This window comes from Rutilus rutilus, assembly GCF_951802725.1.
Source record: "Rutilus rutilus genome assembly, chromosome: 16".
Taxonomy (NCBI): Eukaryota; Metazoa; Chordata; class Actinopteri; order Cypriniformes; family Leuciscidae; genus Rutilus; species Rutilus rutilus.
The window spans coordinates 24,841,422-24,865,511 of record NC_140224.1 but is presented as its reverse complement, the minus strand read 5'-3'; the positions used below and the strand labels follow the sequence as shown (position 1 = coordinate 24,865,511).

The following is a 24,090-nucleotide window of genomic DNA, read 5'->3' as shown; positions in this document are numbered from 1 at the left end:
TTTAGTTTGGGCTCCAAACCAGAGAATATGAAAATGAATCCCAGTAGAAGCGAATTCAGAGAAGACTCGATTATCGTTTATGAAAGTCTTCAGTCAAATACTTGCTTTAGGCACACAAACATGTTCTTGGTCAGAGTCTGCCATTCATTCTGATCAGGTGGCAAGATGCAGCAACATAGAAAATGATAGACACGTAGAGGGGGAAAAAAAGAAGAGTCAAAGTCATGAATGTTTTATGGGTCATAATGGCTTTCTCATATTTCCTCACCACACTTTGGCCTCCACGGACACACAAGACCAGGGGTTTTCCTGGCACCTCTGCCCCACAGACACGCAGCAGCATATGGTGTGCAATTCAGACACCTCTAGGGCCCAGGCTGCAGCAGAGTGTGGTCAGAGCTATGAATTATGGATATGAGCTAATTGTTTTCTCATTTGGAAAGTCTTGCTCTTTTGAAGTCATGGTTTCTAGCAGGTGTTTGATTTGATCACCACCCAGTCTCGATTCTGTCATTTTCCAAGTCACTTTTTCACTGATTAAAGGTGGTCCTGTCTAGAAAAACAGAGTGGGTTATACACTCACCTAAAGGATTATTAGGAACACCATACTAATACTGTGTTTGACCCCCTTTCGCCTTCAGAACTGCCTTAATTCTACGTGGCATTGATTCAACAAGGTGCTGAAAGCATTATTTAGAAATGTTGGCCCATATTGATAGGATAGCATCTTGCAGTTGATGGAGATTTGTGGGATGCACATCCAGGGCACGAAGCTCCCGTTCCACCACATCCCAAAGATGCTCTATTGGGTTGAGATCTGGTGACTGTGGGGGCCATTTTAGTACAGTGAACTCATTGTCATGTTCAAGAAACCAATTTGAAATTATTCGAGCTTTGTGACATGGTGCATTATCCTGCTGGAAGTAGCCATCAGAGGATGAGTACATGGTGGTCATAAAGGGATGGACATGGTCAGAAACAATGCTCAGGTAGGCCGTGGCATTTAAACGATGCCCAATTGGCACTAAGGGGCCTAAAGTGTGCCAAGAAAACATCCCCCACACCATTACACCACCACCACCAGCCTGCACAGTGGTAACAAGGCATGATGGATCCATGTTCTCATTCTGTTTACGCCAAATTCTGACTCTACCATCTGAATGTCTCAACAGAAATCGAGACTCATCAGACCAGGCAACATTTTTCCAGTCTTCAACTGTCCAATTTTGGTGAGCTCGTGCAAATTGTAGCCTCTTTTTCCTATTTGTAGTGGAGATGAGTGGTACCCGGTGGGGTCTTCTGCTGTTGTAGCCCATCCGCCTCAAGGTTGTGTGTGTTGTGGCTTCACAAATGCTTTGCTGCATACCTCGGTTGTAACGAGTGGTTATTTCAGTCAAAGTTGCTCTTCTATCAGCTTGAATCAGTCGGCTCATTCTCCTCTGACCTCTAGCATCAACAAGGCATTTTCGCCCACAGGACTGCCGCATACTGGATGTTTTTCCCTTTTCACACCATTCTTTGTAAACCCTAGAAATGGTTGTGCGTGAAAATCCCAGTAACTGAGCAGACTGTGAAATACTCAGACCGGCTAGTCTGGCACCAACAACCATGCCACGCTCAAAATTGCTTAAATCACCTTTCTTTCCCATTCTGACATTCAGTTTGGAGTTCAGGAGATTGTCTTGACCAGGACCACACCTCTAAATGCATTGAAGCAACTGCCATGTGATTGGTTGATTAGATAATTGCATTAATGAGAAATTGAACAGGTGTTCCTAATAATCCTTTAGGTGAGTGTGTATAGCTACACTGTAAAAAAAAAAAAAAAAAAAAAGTTGTTGTTTTAACTTAAAGTTTGTTTGTGTTCTGCCTTAAATTTTAAGTGTAGTCAACTCAAATATCCAAGTTGTCACTTAGTACAATTTCACATTTCAAGCTGACTAAACTTACAATTTTAAGGCAGCACGAATACACATTTTCTTCAGTGTAATTGAACTAAACATAAATTTAAGCTTTAATGAGATGAATATTTAGCTAAATTGTGATTTAAATTAAACTAATTACACCAGCGTTTTACTGAAGCTACTGAAAAAAGGGTTTAAAAGCACAGAAAAGCTCTGCACAATCCGCTCTGCTCAAATAAACAGGATTTATAAATCACTGTATTAAAAGGAAGGAAACGGTTGATAGTTCCCTGCGTCATTTCATATTACCAGTTTCTGCAATATCGAGATGAACGACACATGAACAATGAAAATAAACACTAGACTAATAACTCAGGCATTATCACTTTAATATTATCCATGAGTTTTTGTCTTTTTAATTAGGATTAAACATCAATTTCAGAAATAGCAGTTAGTCTGAAAATTACATTCAAAATGTGCAGTTCACAATGCGTGATGACATCACCCCTCCCTTGCCCCACCTATCACTCATTTCTTTTTTTTCCATACATCAACAATATTAGATCTTTTCACTTGTTATTGACACACAACTTCAAGCCATTACACTTCAACTATTATTGGTATTTTTCTTTGTTTGTACAACAGGGTTCAAGTTCTTGTTGAAGTAGTCTGTACATATACTTTCTGAATTTGGTTAAAAACAAGACAAAGGCGGCGTTTACCATGCGTACCTTCAGTTAACACTAACTGCAGTACTATTTCCAGTACCATCCTGTCAATTTGTTATCAAGCAGCTTTCCATCCAGGGGCAGAGCAGGAAACCGGAGATGAATATTTTTCGGTATTGATTTGAAACTGTGTAAGGCCTAAATGCCGATATAAGCATCTCCCCTTTCTTTTTCCAGTAAGCCCGAGAGATACTAGGGCGAGAGATGAGCTCTCTGACTGTTTTTGAGAGGTCTTGCTTTTGAACTACACAACACATATCAGGTTTACATCTGGAAAACAACCTGTTTCGCCTGCATACTGTTTCACAATTCGGCACAACACAGTCCATTTATTCCAAGGAAACAACACAGGTTTGACCTAAAGCACGTGAAAGTCCTGATATTTCATTAAAGGGAGGGCCATTGAATTAAAAAGGAGTTTCTCTGTTGGATAACACAAAAGACACAGTGTGATGAGCATGTCTGTTATCCAGTAGCGTGACGTCCTGAAGCAAGAGGCACATGGCCTTTCCGGTAAACTTTGGGGAAGTGCAGATGGAGGGCAAACATGGGTGGATATGGAGAAAACACTCTGGGAAAAAAAAAGAGATTTTTCTCAGAGCCTTTCCCTAATACTGATTATTAATCGACCCCATTATCCATCGGTCAGTAGTCATTGTCAAATAATACTGTCTCCTAATACAGTGCACTTTCAGCTTATTCCACAGGAAAAAAATGAAGAAAACAAAAACTCTGAGTCAGAGAGAGCCCAGATACAAGTCAGACACGCGTCTCAATGAATGAAACCCCAAAATCAGTTAAACATTTCACAGCAAAAAAAAAAATCTGGTGAGACTTGAAAGTGTCTGCTCGGTCAGTTTTCATTCTAGTTGTCAATACTGGCTAAGATAAAGTCCATTCCAGTTCCCAACTTAGGAAAATATTCAAATTTCCCCCCCAAAAAAGAGTGCATAAAGGAAACTAATGACCATCCATAACTGTCCATCCAGCTTATTCTAAGCCAAGGAATGACGATCCAAATGGAAAAAAAGAGAACATTTTGTATATCCTCAATTTAAAAAAAAAAAAAATTTAAGTGCATAAATAACCTTCCTGTATTCATTTTCTTTGCTTATATCCAGTCATAAGTCACAGTAAATCCACTCATGTTTGTTTATATACACTTTTAGGCTTGGTCCACAGCAGTGGTGCGTGTTTGTGCGATGGATATGAGATGTTAAACTTCTGGATTGATTCTCAGGTGGTGTCACTTAGAGATGTTCTACCTCCCAAAAATGTTCTCATACTCCAGAAGGATGAGTTCTACAATCTGGTTTTGATAGATCATATGAACCGCCATATTGCCCGTCTCAATCTCCGGCCTCAGCAGGGTTGGGCCGAACACGATAGCCACGCTCTGGGTCGTCATCCTGTTCACCTCGCCGTGATCGATCACTCTGAAAAACACAGAGAGAGTCTGAGAGATTTCCCTTGCTTTCCTGTAAATTGGTTAAAAATGGAACCATCATCAACAGAAGAGCTTCATTTTTTACCACTAAAGAGCTTCCCTTTGGCTGACAAACAAATCACGAAAGGTGAATTCGTAGCAGGTTAATGCATTTTTGTTTGCTTAACCACACCCGCAAAACGATCTACTCCACATTAAAATGACAAATCCTCCCAACTCTGGCGATTTTCCTTTTAAATAAAAATGTTTGGGTATTGTGCTTAAATTACATAAATACAGATGCCTTTTCCCTGCAACAGCAAAATGTCAGCCCGTAATTTTTCTGGAACGCTATGCCTCCATCCTCCATTTTGAATTACAGTAGACTGAGAGCCATTTAAATGCAAATGGAGCTAAGGCAAATGTCATTGTGCGTGTTTGATATAGCAATTACGATTGAGACTCAACGCCGGTCTCAAATTACATTCAGAATTACACAGTAAGGCACATCATACAACAACATGGGGAAAATAATTCACTCTATATGTACAGAGAAAATGGAGTTTTCTTTGTTTATTTCCCACTTCATTTTAACTTTGAGAGAAGCCTGAAGTAAGTATACTAAAGGTGTGAAGGTGATGTCCCCACAAAAAAACATCTTCTGAACTTGCTTAAAGGGATAGTTCACCAAAAAATGAAATCGTCATCAATAACTCATTATCTTGTTGTTCCAAACCTGTACGAGTTTCTTGCCTCTGTTGAACACAAAAGAAGATACTTTGAAGAATGTACGCAACCATCACCTGTCTGGTTGCGTACATTCTTCAAAGTATCTTCTTTTGTACATTGACTTCCATAGTATTTTTTTCCCTACTATGGAAGTCACTGGGTGCCGTCAACCATCAGGATACCAACATTCTTCAAAATATCTTCTTTTGTGTTCAAAGGAAGAAAGAAACTCATACAGGTTTGGAAGAACTTGAGGGTGAGTAAGTAATGACAAAACTTTCATTTTGGGGTGAACTATCACTTTAAAATGATGTGCATGAACAGACACGACTAAATATAGTGTTGTCATTTTAGATTTACAAGAGATTATGGGAATCTCTAAGAGAGGGAGCGAGGGACACTTTGACTGCTGTCCTTCACAAGGCTAAGAGCAAAATTAAAGTTGAAATATACAGTAGAAAAGAACAGACCTCACTAGACCAAACGAGACAACTCCCTAAAGAAAGCCCAGAGTGATTAAAGATTCATGTGACTCTCACCTGCCACAGAGGAAGCAGCTTTATAGCTCATGATTATTTTAAGGTTTGGAATGGATGTGATAACAGAGGTGGAGTTAACAATTTATAGTTATAAAAAGTTACTTCATAAACCTAAATCGACAGGAAAGATAAAAGAGCAGTTTTAGTAATGGATTAAAGACTGGGTTTCCTCTTGAAGCACGACAGCATGATGCCTGGAAAGACCAGTAGTTTTTTGGAAGAGAAGAAATTAATACTTTTATTCAGCAAGGATGCATTAAATTGACCAAAAGTGACAGTAAAGACATTTAGCATGTTACAAAAGTGTTTATTTCTATAGAAGACGTCGTATTCGTAAAAGTATTCTGAAAAAAATACTAAGTAGTACATGAGATGAGAATCATGTGACACTGCAGAAAACAGTTTTTTTTCAATTGTAAGGCTATTTTACAACACAATTTTTTTTTTTTTACTTTATTTTTGATCAAATAAATACAGCCTTAACAATAAAACAATAAAATATCTTACCAACTACAAAGTTTTGACTGGTAAAGTTAGTAATTCAATTATGTACTCAGGTATTTTTTTCAGGAATTTATCGCAGACATAAATAATGTATTAATGACATATTCAGGCAGTTGTTTACGGAAGAGGATTAGGGCCAAGCAATAATAAAAAAATAAAACCATCTCGAGATTAAAGTAATTATAATGCGAGATTAAACTGGTTAAATTTAGAGAAAAAAAGTCAAAATACAATCTTGAGAATAAACTAATTACATTTCAAGAATAAAGTCGTTGTGTTTCGAGAAAAAAAGTCGTTAAATTTCAAGAAAAAAGTCGAAATACAATCTTGAGAATAAACTCATTACATTTCGAGAATAAAGTCGTTGTGTTTCGAGAAAAAAAACTCGTTCAATTTCAAGAAAAAAGTCGAAATACAATCTTGAGAATAAACTCATTACATTTCGAGAATAAAGTCGTTGTGTTTAGAGAAAAAACTCGTTAAATTTCGAGAAAAAAAACTCGAAATACAATCTTGAGAATAAACTCATTAAATTTCGAGAATAAAGTCGTTGTGTTTAGAGAAAAAAAGTCGTTAAATTTCGAGGAAAAAAACTCGAAATACAATCTTGAGAATAAACTCATTACATTTCGAGAATAAAGTCGTTGTGTTTAGAGAAAAAAACTCGAAATACAATCTTGAGAATAAACTCATTAAATTTCGAGAATAAAGTCGTTGTGTTTCGAGAAAAAAACTCGTTAAATTTCGAGAAAAAGGATACCATAAGACGCATTATTAATCGTTGTTGGTTGTGTACGCCTCCATCCACAGAATGTAACGACTGTAACCATCTATACAGCCATGTAATGGCAATGCCGTACGGTTTTAATTCATCATAGCTGTCCATATGCCAGAGTGCATTTGGGCCAGTCTCCTTCGTCGAAATTCCACACCTTGAGGATCAACAAGTTTATTAATGCGTCTTATGGTATCCTGGGAAACCACGAAACCTCCATGAATTTCATGTTGGACAAAAGCGAGTACATCACGCAAATTGGGCTGATTTTTTCTTCTAAAAAGACCTAAAGTTAGCCGACCTAGACCTAAGAATGTTCTATTCATTGTTACTGAAAGAAAGTCTAAAATATAGCTTGACTAAGTGATCCAACTCTGCCATGTCCTCTATGAGTAGGCTATGCAATGAACACTGATATCGAATGCCTTATTCTGTACATTCAACACAACGACTTTATTCTCGAAATTTAATGAGTTTATTCGCACGATTACTTCGACTTTTTTTCTCGAAATTTAACGAGTTTTTTCTCGAAACACAACGACTTTATTCTCGAAATTTAATGAGTTTATTCTCACGATTACTTCGACTTTTTTTCTCGAAATTTAAAAGAGTTTTTCCTCGAAACACAACGACTTTATTCTCGAAATTTAATGAGTTTATTCTCAAGATTGTATTTCGAGTTTTTTTCCCCCGAAATTTAACGAGTTTTTTCTCGAAACACAACGACTTTATTCTCGATATTTAATGAGTTTATTCTCAAGATTGTATTTAGACTTTTTTTCTCGAAATTTAACGAGTTTAATCTCGCATTATAATGACTTTAATCTCGAGATGGTTTTATTTTTTTTTATTATTGCTTGAACCTAATCCTCTTCCGTAGTTATTATTGATTTATTTTTATTTTTTATTTATCGGTCAATATTGGATATTTACTTGTGCTCATATCCTCTATTTTTACATTTAAGTTATATTTGCCAAAATCTAAAACTTAATCTTTAAAAACATAATGATTACATAAAACTGTTAAATGTAATCTTTATAAAATCTCAAATTGTTCATACTAAATTCACTTAAAACAGTTGATTTTAGTTTTTAGTGTTTTATTTATTCAGGCAAAATGGTATATGCATTTATTATCAGCCAGAATTGTAATATCAGTGCATTCCTAGTAACAAACAAAGAAAGAAAACATTTTAAATATGAATCAGTCTGTTCCAGTCTAAATGGGCAGATCTATGCCATCACTTCATGCTAACACTACATGACGTATACTAAAAGAGCATCAGCAACATAACAGTTGCGTTCTCCACATCTGCCGTTTCCTGTGAAGCTCCCAAGGTTGATGTCACAGTCGAGAGCTGTTTACACAGGCCGTTAACTAATTGAATTACATTCCTGCTGCATCACAATCGCAGACCTAGATTAACCACAGCACCTCACGCTTTCCTCCATACAGCCCTTCGTGTTCTCTCTCTGTGGCTCGTGCATCACACACACACCCCAGTGCCAATGGCCATGCATCAGTCGGATGTGGTGTAGACCCTCCCTCCAGTCTCTTCCTGTCCCACTCTCCCCTCTCTCTCTCTCTCTCTCTCTCTCATAATGATGTAGCTGGCTAGTCTCCAGGTCTGTCCCAGTAATGGATACAGTGAGATAACTCGATAGAGGCTTGCTGTGCAGAGCACCGACCACACCCTCCTCACCTCCAACAATCACACACACCAGCATGGCCCCAAATCAATAATGAATGATGTTGGCTTGGAAAGGAAGGCTTATTAACTCAAAACGACAAATCAATCCTTGCAATAAATGGCCCAGTGTATAATACACAATAGTTCCAGTAAAAACAATGTCAGGTGCAGTTCCTTACCTTTTTAGGTGTTTAAATAATGCTTTCATTGTTTCCTGATTGGGTTTTGGCAACTGTTTGATCAAGTCTTTTATGGATTGGACTCGCTGCTTGTAATCTGAGTTTTCTGAAAAACAAGCAAAATGAAAAAGAGCAGGATTAGGACTGTTGAGAATGAGATGCACTAGATAATCCAGCTCTGGGAACTGGAAAAACTATTTCCCAAGTCAAACTGCTCCCTCTTGTGGTCTTCTGGGTGGATAATAATAAATGCTGTTCCCTTATTAATAAGAGCATCTAAAGAACAATTTTTACACTACTGTTCAAAGGTTTGGGATCAGTAAGATATATATTTTTAAAGAAAATTATACTTTTATTCAGCAAGGATGCATTAAAAAAAGTAACAGCACTGAAAAAAGTATCAGGGTTTCCACAAAAATATTTCGCAGCAACTGTTTTCAACATTGATAATAATAAGAAATGTTTCTTAAGCAGCAAATCAGCATATTAGAATGATTCCTGAATGATCGTGTGACACTGAAGACTGGAGTAATGATACTGAAAATTCAGCTTTGCCATCAAAAGGAATAAATTACATTTTTAAAGTTATTTTAAAAAGTTATTTTAAACTACAATATTTCACAATGCAAAGTGTAATTTTTATTACATTTCTTCACTGTATTTGTGATCAAATAAATGCAGCGTTGGTGAACATAAAAGACCCCAAACTTTAGAACAGTATCATACTTGAATAAAAGAATATGATATTTCATTTTATTTAGGTTTAAATTTGAGTTTAATCCCAGGATTTCAGATCTCTGAACCCCACAGTTTATTTTAAATTAAAAAGTGAAAAGAAGAATTAAGAAATTGTAAAAGTTCAAGGAAAATCAAAACGAAGACAAAAACAAAAGTAAACTTTTCCAGCTCATATGAAACCTAGTTACGTCTGTTTGTGAATCAATCAAACAAGTACTTCCAAAAAAATTCCAAACAGAGGAATGAAAGAACTCACTAATGGCTTCGACAAAGTCATTAAAGGATGTGTAGGTGAACAGAGGCTCTGGAAGCTCCCGGAAAAACATCTTCAGGGCACCTGTAGTCACGTGGATATCCTCCCATTTACTGTCTTCCAGATTCACCTTTTCATCTGCAGACATATAAACACACCCTTTATAACAAGGAGAAACTTATATACCACTGGATAAAGTACAAATCATTTTCTGTCTGAATGTTTGTTGTTAGCTTTCAGTGTAGGAACCGTTTGTTTTAGTATAATTTATATGCTATCAGACTGTATTCATATTTTGAATTAGCTTTAATTTTGATATATGAGTCTTCATTTTAATTTTAGTTTTAGTAATTTTGTTATAGGCTTTTGACATTTTTTTATTATTATTATTTCTGTCCTTTTAAATTTATTTTTATTTCAGTTTAGTAATTTTAGTACTTATTTTAGTTTAGTTAGACACTAAGGCAACATTTCAAATGACTGGAAATAATTCTTAATAGATTTTATTTTAGTTTTAGCTAACAATAACAATGATTTGTGAGACCTGTTTGCGAGATTGTATCATTTCACAACAAACAAACAAAAAAATTCCCTACCATGATTGACGGCAAAGCGCAATTTCTGTATGACGGCCAGATTTCCACTGACTCTGTACAAGCCATCAACATTTAAGCCTGAGAAAAAGATGCAGAGAAATGAGACGGGAAGTGGATGTAGTCTGAGAATGACAACTCAAAGAGTGTATTAATAATCAATCACAATCAATGAAACACACAAATAAGTACCTGTATTCTCCACATGCTCAATGCACGTCTTGACAAAATTAGGCACAGAAGTGCCCTCTCTCTGACACAAGGCAGTCAAACTGCAGCCGAACACTTGATCTGAGAACAGACAGGAGGGTTACCGGAGGTGTCTTCAAACAGAACCACTTCCTCTTTGTGTACGTCATTCACAAATGCTTAAAAAGTCTTGTTAGCTGCTTTAAATCAGGGTTTGTTACCTTTTATGTAGCCCTTGTCCCTGACAGCCTGTAAGGTTGGTCTCCGTGTGAGAAACTTCTTCAGCTTCACTCTGGTCTTCTTCTGTTCAGACGACTCCATGCTGGGGTTCTTCACTACTGCACAAACACGCTCAGGACTCAGCACAAACCCTAAATGTAGTTATGATTTATTTGACAAATTTATGTCCTTTGTACCTCTGTTTTTCTTCGAGTCTCTGGGGTCTTTCTCTTTGTCGTGTTTCTCAGATCCAGGAGACTCAGGCATGTCCTCTTCGATGGCTTCATCAGACTCCCACGCCTACAACACATGCATCGTCATTACAATGTGATTTTGAATAGTTAATTTCATATTTTTGCACTGTGTTGTGTATATCACTCACATGTGTGTTGATGGTTTCAGAAAGAGCTCTGAACCAGTCATTAATAACACTGTCAATCTCAGACTGAATCAGCAGCTCTGTGCCCACTCGTGTCTTCAGCTGCGGGGGTCAAAGTTCATTTCAGGTCAGTGGGATCATATTAGGCAAAGGCAGGTGTCAGGACAGATTCAGTTACAGTAAGAAATATTGGTCACACTTTAGATTAGGGTCCAATTCTCACTATTAACTATGACTTCTGCTTCAATAAACTCCTAATTATTGCTTATTAATAGTTAGTAAGGTATTTGTTAAGTTTAGGTATTGGGTCGGATTAAGGGATGTAGAATATGGTCATGCAGAATAAGGCATTCATATGTGCTTTATAAGTACTAATAAACCGCCAATATCCTAGTTATATGCATGCTAATAAGCAACTAGTGAGAATTGGACCCTAAACCAAAGTGTTACTGAAATATTACAGTTAATCTTGGAAAACTAATATTATAAATGTATATTTGCTATGGTGCTTGGCAATCATAAACATGCTGCAATTATGCTAACGTAACCATATTACAGTAGGCTACCTGATGTAATGTATTTGGATTTTCATTACTAATAACTTGCATAATATCTAACAAATACTAAATAACTAATAAAGTTAAAATTAAATAAGCTATTTGTTCACCACTGTTGTCTTATAGTATTTCTGTTGCCGTTAAATAAATAAAAAACATGTATTATTAAAGTAATAAGCCAGTAATGGTTAAATTACTGTGAAATACAGTAATTCGACCAGGGTTAAGAGTTCTAGGCAATGTGAAAACAACCTGTGCAAGTGATAAAATCACTGTAACCAACAGTATCTCATGGCTTATTGCTTTATCTTCTACTAATGTTTACAACAATGTTGAAGATATTGAGAAATCAGCTGACTCTCACCTCAATTACATGTTTCTTGCTGGACTTTTCTTTGGATGCCCACTCGACCGAACCTCCTCGGAGGTCCACTGTGAATTCCGGTTTGGACTGGTTGCCTCCAAACTGTAATAACAAAGGTAAATTAAACAGCTCAGTCTAAATCCAGGGCACTCTCCATTAATTAATCATCATCTGTGAGTTATTTAGGATTTGTCTTTAGTCCAGTGCTGTTAAACGTGAGCTATATTGTTGTTCCTGTTCAAAAAGCGAGTTACGGAGCACGCTACATTTTAAGTGCCAATTAGTCATGGGTGCCAGGGAACGTCCACTAATAGGTTAGACTTGAATATTAAATTCACAATGCACACGCTTCACTGTTTTATAATTCATGGCCCAGGTTTGCAAAGAACATTCTCATATTTTGCTTTGCGCAATGCTAAGCTCCACTTTGTATGTTGTGATAATACATTCAAATAGCATAAAATAAATGAGTCTGATTATGCAGAAATGCATGCCAGCAAACATAAGGTTCTTAGTGCATCCATTTTCATTTACTAACTCAAATCAGTTTTAAATTCAGCCTCTCTTGCAGGAGGAACTGACTTCAAGCACAAAGCAGGGGGCGATAAGTGAGACGCACAGGCAGAAAGTAGAACGTGCACAAATAAAATGGGGGACAGGCTGCCCTGCTCAGCTGATCTCAGAACAGCTCTGCATCACAGAACTTAAATTAAATAATAATTACATAATGAAATTAAATTACCATACCAAACATTTCTATACTATATGAAACCATTACAAATTGCAGTCATCTTTAATCTGTGCAAAACTGTTCCTAGATCAGCATAGAGGGCACAATTATTCGGTTCAGAGAGGCTGACACATACAGAAGGAGCCCGGCCGCGTCTACAGTGCGTATAGGACACAGCAGGCCGGGGCTTAATCGAACGCTTCCAGTTACTTAGCAATGAAAGGAGGAGTTCAGGAAAGGAACCGTTGCGGCAGTACGACTTTGAAGAGACAGAGAAGAAATGAAAGAAAGGAAAAGAACATAAAGAGAGTGATGATGCATGAAAACACACTCACAACACACATGGGAGATATAAACGAAGGAGAGAGGTACAAATCGCTAAGAGAGCTAATATTTATAGTAAATCTGAATACTGCTTTATTACGTAAAAGCATCCAGGCGTCTTTTCGTTCACACTTGTTGAGTGCTGAATGCAGTTTGCTCAGTACACTCCTGCATAAATGCAGGCAAATTTGCGGTAGACTATGGAGGAGCCTGCCAGTATTCAAAGCATGTCGATTGAAGTTATGCTGTCAACTGTTACCACAGACTGATCTATCAAATACACTGATCTATCAATCTATTCAAGATATTCAACAATGGCCCCAGAGCAATGGGCCATTGTAACCTGGCATGAATACATACCCAGCTGGTGGCGCTGCCCTGACCCTTTGCAAAGAGTAAAGAGGATCCCTGCAGGACAGTCCAGGTGGAAGCCCAATTCTTCCTGCAGGACAATAAAACAAGAAGAGCATCTGTGTCACTATTCTAAAGATAAAATAAGAAACCAGAAAAGAGAATCACCAAGAACTGCATAATATGTTTTTTAAGTGCTCCTATTATGCTATTTTAAAGGCTCCTAGTCCTAATTTTGTTTTGAAGGTCTCCTACAATAGGTTTACATGCATCCAAAGTCAAAAAGCAGTAATTTTCTCATAATATATATGCAGTATCATCTCTTTTGTCTCAGTGTCTGAGCCGGTTTGATCAAGCATCAACCCCTTCTTTTACTCTGCTCTGATTGGTCAGACTGTTCAGAAAACAGAGCATGTCGGAAACAAAACGTCCATTACCATATTTGAATTTCAGCTCTGGAAGCTTCATCGGCACTTGTATACATGCACAGTGATCGAACAGTAATGATGGCGTATCAAGTCCTTGCTTAGAAAAAGCAAGTAAAGTGGATTTGCTTTCGCAGTGCAGAAAACAGCGTCTTCTTGACATGTTGACAACACGAACCAAACTCTTCCAGTTTCAGCTACAGCTACAGTGTTTGAGGGCGGGTCAAAGCAGACGTTGTTCGCGAACAGCCAATGAGGACCATAGGTCGGCATTATGCAAATGTGGAAGTGAGACTGAAATTACTGAAAACTCGTTTCGGCAGGTCAGAATTGATTATTTTAGGAGACACTAACTTTATTTGTCGTTTACTTTGATCTTTAAAACTTTGCAGACCTTTTATATTCACAAACAGCTGTATTACATGTTGCATTAAAGGTAATATTTGAAAAAAACATAATTAACCACTTTAATTTTTCAATTTAGCACAATTCATTCTTTGTAGCATCAACCAATATTAGAGGCCATTAAATACGGCATAATGCATAAATATTACTATTTAAGTATATCTATTTCCCCATACCTATTAAAGATAAATTACCTGACTTTCTTGCCATGTTCAGTGATCTTGGTGACATTGAGAACACCACACTTTTCTGAGGGCTACAGAGAGGAGAAAAATGAATAAAAAAAAAAATCAAAGGGAAACCGATTAAACAAAAAGTAAATAAATACATAAAATAAGAATGCTGTATTATTATAATGATTAAAATACTATATAGTATAAATTATTATTATTATTAGCAGTAGTATTTAAATTAGGCAATTTAAATTGCATTGTTAATTCTGATGACAACATGCATTTAAAAGAGAACTGAATGTTACTACACATTCACAGGTTATGGGTTATACTAACGGTAGAGGGGTGTTTTGGTGAAGAGGGGCACGAGTCTGATTCAAGAGAGTTGTGTTTGGCATTTACAGACTCCTGTAAGTCATAAAGCAGAAAACGTGCAGTGTTAAACAGGGTTAGAGGATGAATATAAAAAGAGGTTAGATCCATTCTGAAGGTAGTTAAGAATTTCCTAAGAGAAAAGGGCTGGCGTTTACATGACAGATAATGGTAAGAATCACGGTTATCTCAAATCTTGAATTATTTGTAAGAACTTGGACAAGATGTTGTTGACATGTAAGTAATAAAAGAAGTTAGTATAAAGGCAGCAGACGCAAGCATACACGAAATAAGCACACCCAGATAAATCATGTACAAATCGTGAAGTGCACATTTTGAGCAGGTTTTGATTAACCCAACTGATTTATTTCCTTGATTCGCATGGAAACACTTCAATTTGGGAAGTGAAGAAATCAAGAAGTCTGTAATCACATCTGATTGGTTACAGCATAATGAGGTGACTAACTTTGTACAGTGATAGACTGAAGCCCCCGGTGAGGCGGTTCACGCTCAACCATCTGTTTTTGAATGGCAGCTGGAATGAAAACCATTGTGTGACACAAGAGCAACATAATGCCAGGCTTGTTTCATTTAGCATCTTTATAGAACCAGCATGATTGAGTGACAAAATAAAATACAAAACACATGCACTGAGGTTAAGAACTCACGCTCTCCTATAGGAAATATATTTGGTATGTGTTAATCTTCACTGGCATCTGTGAGGGGGAAAAATGACTTTGACAGCCTCCTAATTGGCTTTTAGGCTACATGCTGGTTTTCATAGTAAAAGAGGTCCTGAGAGTTACATAAATGGAGTCAGTGTTTCCCGCAGGATTTTGGGAAACTGTGGTGGGTGGACCTCGGTCTCTTAATGAATGGGAAGCAAAAGCACCGACATCTATTTGTGGCGGTCATTGTTGATATTGTGGTGGGCCGCCACAGATAAATCAATGTATGGGAAACATTGGGAGTCAATAATAACAATAAACACATATATATATATATGTATGTATGTATGTATGTATGTATGTATATATATATATATATATGCATGTATATGTGTGTGTGTGTGTGTGTGTGTGTGTGTGTGTGTGTGTGTATATATATATATATATATATATATATATATATATATATATATATATATATATATATATATATATATATATACATACATACATACACACACATATACACATACATACATACATATACATACACACACACATACATACATACATACATACATACATACATACACATACATACATATTCTATAAAGACTTCTATCAAAAATATATATATATTTGATGTATATATTACACAAAAGAGAGCTGTAGACTGTTTGGTTGTGCTAAGGAAGAACACTTTGTGTCCAACAACATAGACGTGTACCTTATCAGTGATGTCCAGCACATATGTGCTGTGTCTCCACTTGGTCAGCACAATGGGCTCCTGCTGCTTCCTTTCCAAACTGTGACTCTTAGGAGCTTCTTCAGAGATCGGAGGAGAGAGATTATACTGGGAACAGACAGGAAGGAAAAGAGAGAGAGAAAGTGTTAAAACAATAGATTAAAGCCAGATCTGACTGGAAATGGGGGGGGGGGGGGGGGGGGGGGACTCGAGGGGACGGAGTTCCAGTTCAAAATAAAGAGGATTTTATCCACATTAATAGCCTCCAAACACTATGCAAATTTCATAAATATAGTGGGATTTTCTGCATCTATTTATACACAATCCTACAATGTTTTGAAGAAACTAACAAAAAAGGTTGGTTAATTTATATATGAAATAAGTATAGACAGTGATAAAAAACACAGAAAAGAATAGAGAACAGCCGCTGTCGTACCTCTCCCCTCACCGTCCACAGCACCATGTGCGCTCAGGTCCCCTCCTCCGAACATAAGCCCGCCCAAGCCGCACAGCCCCCCAGAGCATAGCATGTGTGTGTATATGTTATATGGAATGAGTGTAAGACTATGTGTAATAAAAGAAGAGAGTGTGCTCCGATAAACAGTGCCTCTGAGGCACTAGAGACACTGATCTCGACTAACTCGATTAGGGAATCAGGGTTACTTTTAGATTTTCCAGGTAAACCTCCTACTCTCCTGGTTAACACTAGAGCTAAAGCAGGCAATGAACACCACATGATTTAAATACAGGAAAAAGATTGTCTGGGTGTATCTGTGAAAAGGTTTAACTTACTTTTGGTAACTCCCATTCTGAACGGGATCCATCGGCACTATAGTAATACGGCCGTCCTTGTTCATCCACATGCTTAATCCACTACCAAACAAAGAAAAATATATGTTACACTATGTATCATTCATAACAAAAAATAGATTTTGGTGTGCAAGCAGCTCTTTCCAGCACCTTTTCATTGGTGTATTCAGACACATAGAGTGTGTGGCCATGTTCATCGAGTTCCTCAGACCAGCCTCTAGGGGGTGATCCGTACTGACTGTCTGATTGACTGGAGTGTGTACTGGGACAGTTCTCCTCAGAGGACAAATGCTAGAAAAGACAGTGGGACAAGAGAATGAGAAAACAAAAATGGCAGAAAGACAAAGTGAATCATAAAAAAAGATAAAAGCATTTATTTAAGTAACTTCGACATGAAATAAATAAAAAGTATTCTTCGAATGCAATGTAAGTCACTTTGAATAAAAACATATATATATAAATGTATTATTATAAAATAGTATAATGTTTAAATAGTAATACATAACATTATTATTATTATTATAACAGTAATAAATAATACATTACTATTTAATTTTTTTTATATGTAATAAATACAAACAATAATAACGATAATAGTTATAATTATTATTATATAGAAAATAATAATACATTTTAAAACCTATATAGTGCTGTAACCGATAATATTTTAACTGATAAACAAAATATACCATGCCCCACTTTTATTACACCCAAATTTCACCACTAGATGGCAGCTATGGACAATGGAAAGAGTGAAACTTAGATCGAAACCTCAGATAAGGCTGTCTTAAATGAGCTCAGGAAACGGGTCAAACAATTTACTCTCGTAAACACAGACATGCATGTTAGCTCTTACAGTATCCAGAACAACTTAACTAACATTATTTTTGTCCTTTTAAATAATAATCCATAATAATAGTAATATCAGCTGAGAATGAGTTGCTCCACTCTGTTCTCTCTGAAGCTGGGTCAACTGCCTTGTTGAAGCTTAAATATATGAACAGCATTTTTCAAAGGCTTAAATATAGACTGAAGACCTACTTCAACTTTGGCCTAGTTCAAACTTTCACATGCACAAGCATGTGGGCACACAGTCAGACTCACATTAGCATAAAGACGTATGAAATCAAGAAATATTTAACACGGTTGACCGACATGGATTTTTCAGTGTACATTTTTACAGTTGTTTGTTACCTCCATGTCTCCAGTGTTGGACGTGTCCCCGCGACTGACCCCGTTGTCTCGTGAGCGGGGTGGTTTCCAGGTCCTCTCTTGAGTCGTGCGGTTGTAGTAGAAGCTTCTTCCACTCGAATCTTTGTGCGTTTCCCAGTCGCCCAGGATGTGCAGAGGGGAGGACGCGGGAACAGGTGGGAGAGATGACTGAGAGATCTTCAACTCCTGGAGGTTTGTGTACACGGGGGACTCGGGTCGACCCTGTCCGGTGGGAGATATACCCTGTGGACAAAACAGAGAAAGAGCAGCAAGTCAGAGGAAAATTGTCATTTTTCACAAAAAAAAAAAAATGTCTCTCCAGTTCTGCATGAACATCAACATTTTGTGTTAGCAGCTTGAATGTAAATGTCTCAAATGCACAGTGCACACATCTGACAAAGCAAGAAGGCCAAGAGAAACAAAAGCAGCTAGTAAAACTGTTATTGATTCTGCCAGAGACACATTTGCCAATTATTTTATTGATGCTTTCATGGCTGAGTGACAACTGGCTGGACTTCCACGCTGTTCATTTAAAGCATGGGGAGAATTCAGTAAAGTTAAACATTGAGCATGGAAATATTTGCTTATGATTTACCAAGAAAGAGACAGGAGGAACCAGCTAAAAAAGCAGTTTCAAAAGATCCAGACATCACAGAATGATCATCTGTACTTCATTTTTTAAATGACTTAAATTGATCAATCAGTCCTGGCAAACACATAATTAATATATTTTGTTAAATAAATAAATAATAAATAAGTTGCTTTGGTACGAAGTTTCAGAAATGAATCAATTGTAAATATAATGACAGTAAAACAGTCCAATAGTTCAGTTGTCAATTATGAAGTCAGCCACTCTTTCGGTTGTTTGAAAGAGTTATTTTAGAAAGTGTCTCTTCCTCATTACCATAAAAGAGACGACGTCCTCGACTCCTCGCTGCTGAAGGCGCTGTTATTTTGGTGCAACCCATTGTGAACTTCAACATAATAAACACACCACACAATGCAAACCTCAGGAAAATTTAGCAACTGAAAACTCACATTTACAGGAAGAACAGAAATAGAAGCCAGTCTCTCACCTGAGAGTAAGAACAGCAAAGTCACCAGTGACTACTTGACTTGAAACCATAATACTGCAACTAGTGATACTAATACTGCAACTAGAGGGTTATATACAGTATCTGTGAACGCATATGCCATGTCACATAATTGTAGCGTATGTCTGAGGAGGACCAATCCAACAAAGCAATGACCGATTGCTAACCTTTGAAAAAATCTGACACGATTCCTGTTTTTATGGAAAGGCCAGTTGGCAAAGACCTCAAATAGTCAAGGGAATTTTGAAGAGAGGGAAATAGACCTGTTGGCTAATCCATCCTGCCATGCATGAAAACATATGGGACTTCCTGTCATACTGAAATAATAAGGTTTATCGTGATAATAGACTCAAAGCTGCTCTAACATTTTCCAGTGTCCTATGTGACTGCGTGGCGTTGGGCAAAACATTCCAAAAGAGAATCCCAACATTACATTCATCCAAATGCTTTTTGACTGGCAGTCAAATATTCATTTATGTGTATAATGGCCACTGAACTACACTGTGCTAGTTCTCTTTCAGCGTACATGATCAAATAATATCAACTGAAATTGATATTTTATGTCCATATATTTATTTATTTGATAAGTGGCTGTGGTTTATTCGTGTTCGTGACCAGCTGACTTACAGAACTCTTTAATTAAAAATGACATAAAAAAAAGAATAGTTCAAACTTTTAATGTTAGAATAATAACAAAAAAGCCAAAAAAATTAACTTCGCGATTTTTAAAGGCGGCAGCTGCAGCAAATAAAATTATATTTGAATCTACTTTTAAAGGTGAACTAAGTAACTTTTTTACCTTAACTGAACAGCTTCGGAGTCATTGGAATGGTTATATTACTTATTTCGGGTTGAATGGTGGTCGTTTCGCACCCCCCTGGTGCCCCTGAGCGGAAAATACGCACTTGCAACTTTGAGCCGGCGGGCCGCCGGCCGCCGCATCAGGAAGTCTCGCGTGATATCAGGTCTCGCGATGTAAACAATTGCTTTACGGCCAAAAGAAATCTGCTAAAATGCTGTCATTATTGCGCTCCCTCACGCTGTTCGAACCCGAATGAAGAAGACGTTTTAAAGAATGTCCCATCTGCTTTGATGTCGTTGATCTACTAGCCTCTGGTGTCTGAGAATCACCAACGAGTTTTTACAACAGTGTTGTCAAAGATCTATTCCGAAGCTGTGGGGGGAGCTCTAGAGAGAAACCTGCGAGCAAAAAGCGAGAATACAGCGAAGAAATCCCGAAGCTACTGAGCCCCGCTTTAAACACACGCAGGGTAAAGAAATAAACTGCATTACAACATTATAATCTAAAAATCTAAATTTTTGTTAATTTAAAGTATGATTTTACCAACTGTATAATATAATATAATATAATATAATATAATATAATATAATATAATATAATATAATATAATATAATATAATATATTATATTATAATAAGAGGTGGGTAGTAACGAAGTACATTTACTTCGTTACATTTACTTGAGTATTTTATTTTGGAAAAAAAATTACTTTTAAGAGTAGATTTAAATATGGGTAGGCTACTTTTACTTTAACTCAAGTACATTTCTAATAAAAAAACTGTAGCCTACTTTTACTTCGTTAGGTTGGGCGACGTTCCTCTCGTTACTTTATTTTAATGCAATAGGCCTACATGTTAAGGTTTGTTCCAAGCGCGCTGTATCTTTTGTTCCAAGCGCGCTGTATCTTTTTTTCTGGGGCATGAGCGATGCTCAATTCACAAATGAATCACTCTTTTGAGTCGATTCCGTTCAAAGACTTCATCAAACAAGTTGGCAGATCTGTCTAAATTGGCTCGCAAATCAGTTTGAATGATTTGTTCAGTTTCCTTCACGCACTGAATCTGAAGCGGTTTCACACTCGGACTTGTAACTGGAAGATTTAAAGGGGTCATATAATGGTACATGCACTTTTACAAGTTGATTGTACTGAAATGTGCGTTGGCAGTGCCTGTACACAACCATCATAAAATGATAAAAATCCATCCAGTGTTTTTTTTTATTATCTCCTTATATGTTTTCCCCCCTCTCAAATCAAGCAGTTCGATTTTGTGACGTCACAAAATCGACGCCCCTCCCACGATTGTTGATTGACAGCAGCGTTTCAACACAGACCCGCCCTCGCTCGTGAGCGAGCTGTCTGTCATTATAGTTCGCACAACAGCAATGCTTTCATGTTTGCACAAAATCATTTCACCAGACTGCTTTATAAACGAGAACATTGAAAAAGGTATTAGCTCCTGTCTGAGTATGTGTTGTTTATGTGCCTAATGACTGTCATAGTCTCACAGACTGGTTATTTTTTAAACAGATCAGTAAAATGTTAGTGCTTCAGCCCTGACAGTTGTACCTAACACTGCATAGATAACGTTACGCATCACTGACAAGCCTACATTTACCGGAAAAAAGTTTTTCATGACCATTAGCTGTAACATCAATCCGTCAATGAACTAACGTATACATCAGTAAACACATGTACCTGCCAGTACACACAAAGATAGATCAAAGTGACATTACGTTAACCAACCATTCAGAAACGTCCTGTTTTCCAACTTCCAAGCCATTCTTTAAAATATAACGTTACCCTCAACTGTTGTCAAGGCAACACTCCACGTGTGTTGTTGTGGCAAAACGCCCACAGAACAGAGGGGCGGGGTGAGCAGCAAAGCTCATTATCATTTAAAGACACATGCACTTAAACGGCGTGCTGAAAACAGAGCTGTTTTTGACCAGGTAAAATCAGTGTTTTCTTACAATACTAATGAGAATTTTTAATTAAAGTATATTACAAACTTTTAATTTAGACCCTAAAGAATCATATTAGCTTGTACAAAAATGGCATTATATGACCCCTTTAAGAACATCAAGAGCGTTGGATGAAGTGGCCATGAACCTACAGTCCAATCAAGTGAAAGCAAATCTGCAAATGCATCTTGTTTGCCAGCGACGAAGATCTTTATTAGTCTTTATTAGTTCGTATGCTGTCTGTGAATGAATGATTCCACAGGACGATACATTCGATTTCGTTTCATTCAGGTAATAGCCTACATTTGACAACCAAACTGATTATTATGCCATGATAGCACTACTACAAAGTATGACATTGCCAGTTTTTTGGCCATATACCCTCAATTTCTACATTAAATAAGCTACCATTGTTCACATTTTATGAAATGAACACCCGCCGTCTAGTTAACCAGTTTAAACATGCTTGCAGAGATATACATTTGATTACATTTTGGAGAACAGACAGAAGAATATCAATGTGCATTTGATCGTTGTTTGTGTTCAGATGTTCAGTAGCGTTCATGAGCGCGAGCACATGTGAAGAGTTTTAACTCTTTCTTCTCTGTGTTCCCTGCCTTTGAATGCAAAACTCTGCAGATTCACTTTATTTCGACATTGTCTAATAATCCAAATGTAGTTGTATAAGTTACTATTATACAAACCAAAGGACAGGCAATGATTTTTGGGCAACTGATGGCAAAAATAATGCTTGTCTCTTCTGTTTTTGATGCAAAGATAGCCTATCTAATTATAATAATAATAGTCATTTAAATTAAAAATATCTAAATAATATAATGAAATACATACATACATACATACCATACATACATAGGCCTATATATGATCCGAAGTAACTAGTAACTAGCTACTTTAGTTTTTTCATTGGATACTTTTTACTCTTACTCAAGTAACTATTAAGATTATTACTGTTACTTTGAGTAAGTACTTGTACTTTTACTTGAGTACAGTTTTTGGATACTCTACCCACCTCTGAATATAATAACCACTTGAAATTAAATCAAACATTAAAAAATACATTGGTAAATCTCACCTTCTGACTCTTGCTTGTCTCTTGAGCTGAAGGTCTTTTTCTCTTCAGTCTAATGGAGATACTGAAACTCTTCACCTAAATATCTGCATTCAAAACCTCAACCCTTGTCTGCATATCTGTCTCTTGCTCGATTTCAACCATGTGCACACTGCATCTGCAAATAGAGACCAGCCTCTTACTGGATCATTTCATAAGAAAGTTGACCCAAAAATATCTCAAAAAGCAAAGTTCATGTCACTCAGTGTATGTACAATGAATGGTATGTGCACAAACAGAAACAAAAATGAACGTATTCAAATCCATATTCAACCACATGCCTCCACATGGAAATCTGTAGAGCACACCCAAGAGGAAATGCACAGCACGCGCATATACGTGGTCACAGCTGTGAGTGTGTATGAATTAAAACCCCTATAGGCAAAAGGATATTTAAGTATGCACTCTTTTAATAAATGCAGTCAGGTTACAGGTACTTAAGTGTGTCTGTAAGCATGTATATGAGTTCAAACTGAAGTACTAGCACACATGAATGCCAATTGGTTTCATGTTATGATAAGTCTGATGTTCCAGAGATGTTTTCAGATTAGATGTTCAGATATGGATGCTAATGAAGTCCTTTGTGGTTACCAGTCACACACGCACAGGAATCTGACGGCTTCTACTCCACACATACGCCTTCTCGTTCAGACAGCACAAAAGGTACACTAGACGCAACGGCACCAGTCACTGTAATCTAAATTCTGCAAGCTTTTTGTTACATTTTCTTGAAGCAAGAAAATATTCTTTCAACTTTCGATTAATCATCATCCATTCATGGATCTGTCCATCATCCTCCAAGTGCCAACCACTCTAATCATGCTTATGCAACCCACAAGTCTTGCCGTTTTAGAGATACTCCGACCCAGTCGCCTCGCTATAATTTATTCATCGTCAAAGTCGCTCAGATCTTTATTCCTGCTCATTTCTCCTGCATCCAACACATTGACTACAAGAAACTGATGGTTTACTTACCATCTAATCTACCCAGACCATAATATGTAGCAATGTTAGGATATGACCAATGATATTCGCTTCACCTATGATGACTGGTCATAATGTTTTTACACTTTATCAGATCCTCTGCTGTTCTCTTCTTGTGATTGGCCACTAGGGGTCCA

General features: G+C 37.1%; 1 protein-coding gene across 8 annotated transcripts in view; it reads right to left on the bottom strand.

The window, feature by feature from the left end:
* Positions 1 to 2,276: 2,276 nt before the first annotated feature.
* Positions 2,277 to 24,090, bottom strand: part of arhgap12b (Rho GTPase activating protein 12b) — a 57,140-nt gene continuing 35,326 nt past the window's right edge. Inside the window, exons 3-20 of one of the 8 annotated variants that reach the window (XM_084434195.1) lie at positions 17,965 to 18,225; positions 16,921 to 17,061; positions 16,753 to 16,833; positions 15,943 to 16,068; positions 15,014 to 15,082; positions 14,512 to 14,583; positions 14,197 to 14,258; positions 13,182 to 13,263; positions 12,634 to 12,756; positions 11,768 to 11,869; positions 10,850 to 10,948; positions 10,665 to 10,767; positions 10,470 to 10,586; positions 10,252 to 10,350; positions 10,063 to 10,140; positions 9,470 to 9,604; positions 8,476 to 8,581; positions 2,277 to 4,068 (exon numbers count right to left, since the gene is read on the bottom strand). In XM_084434195.1, coding sequence (XP_084290321.1) covers positions 3,894 to 4,068; positions 8,476 to 8,581; positions 9,470 to 9,604; positions 10,063 to 10,140; positions 10,252 to 10,350; positions 10,470 to 10,586; positions 10,665 to 10,767; positions 10,850 to 10,948; positions 11,768 to 11,869; positions 12,634 to 12,756; positions 13,182 to 13,263; positions 14,197 to 14,258; positions 14,512 to 14,583; positions 15,014 to 15,082; positions 15,943 to 16,068; positions 16,753 to 16,833; positions 16,921 to 17,061; positions 17,965 to 18,225 — 2,031 coding nt within the window. In that variant the 3' untranslated portion in view covers positions 2,277 to 3,893. The remainder of the gene's footprint in view (positions 4,069 to 8,475; positions 8,582 to 9,469; positions 9,605 to 10,062; positions 10,141 to 10,251; positions 10,351 to 10,469; positions 10,587 to 10,664; positions 10,768 to 10,849; positions 10,949 to 11,767; positions 11,870 to 12,633; positions 12,757 to 13,181; positions 13,264 to 14,196; positions 14,259 to 14,511; positions 14,584 to 15,013; positions 15,083 to 15,942; positions 16,069 to 16,752; positions 16,834 to 16,920; positions 17,062 to 17,964; positions 18,226 to 24,090) is intronic. The other 7 variants (XM_084434197.1, XM_084434196.1, XM_084434199.1 and 4 more) reach the window with 7 other exon arrangements.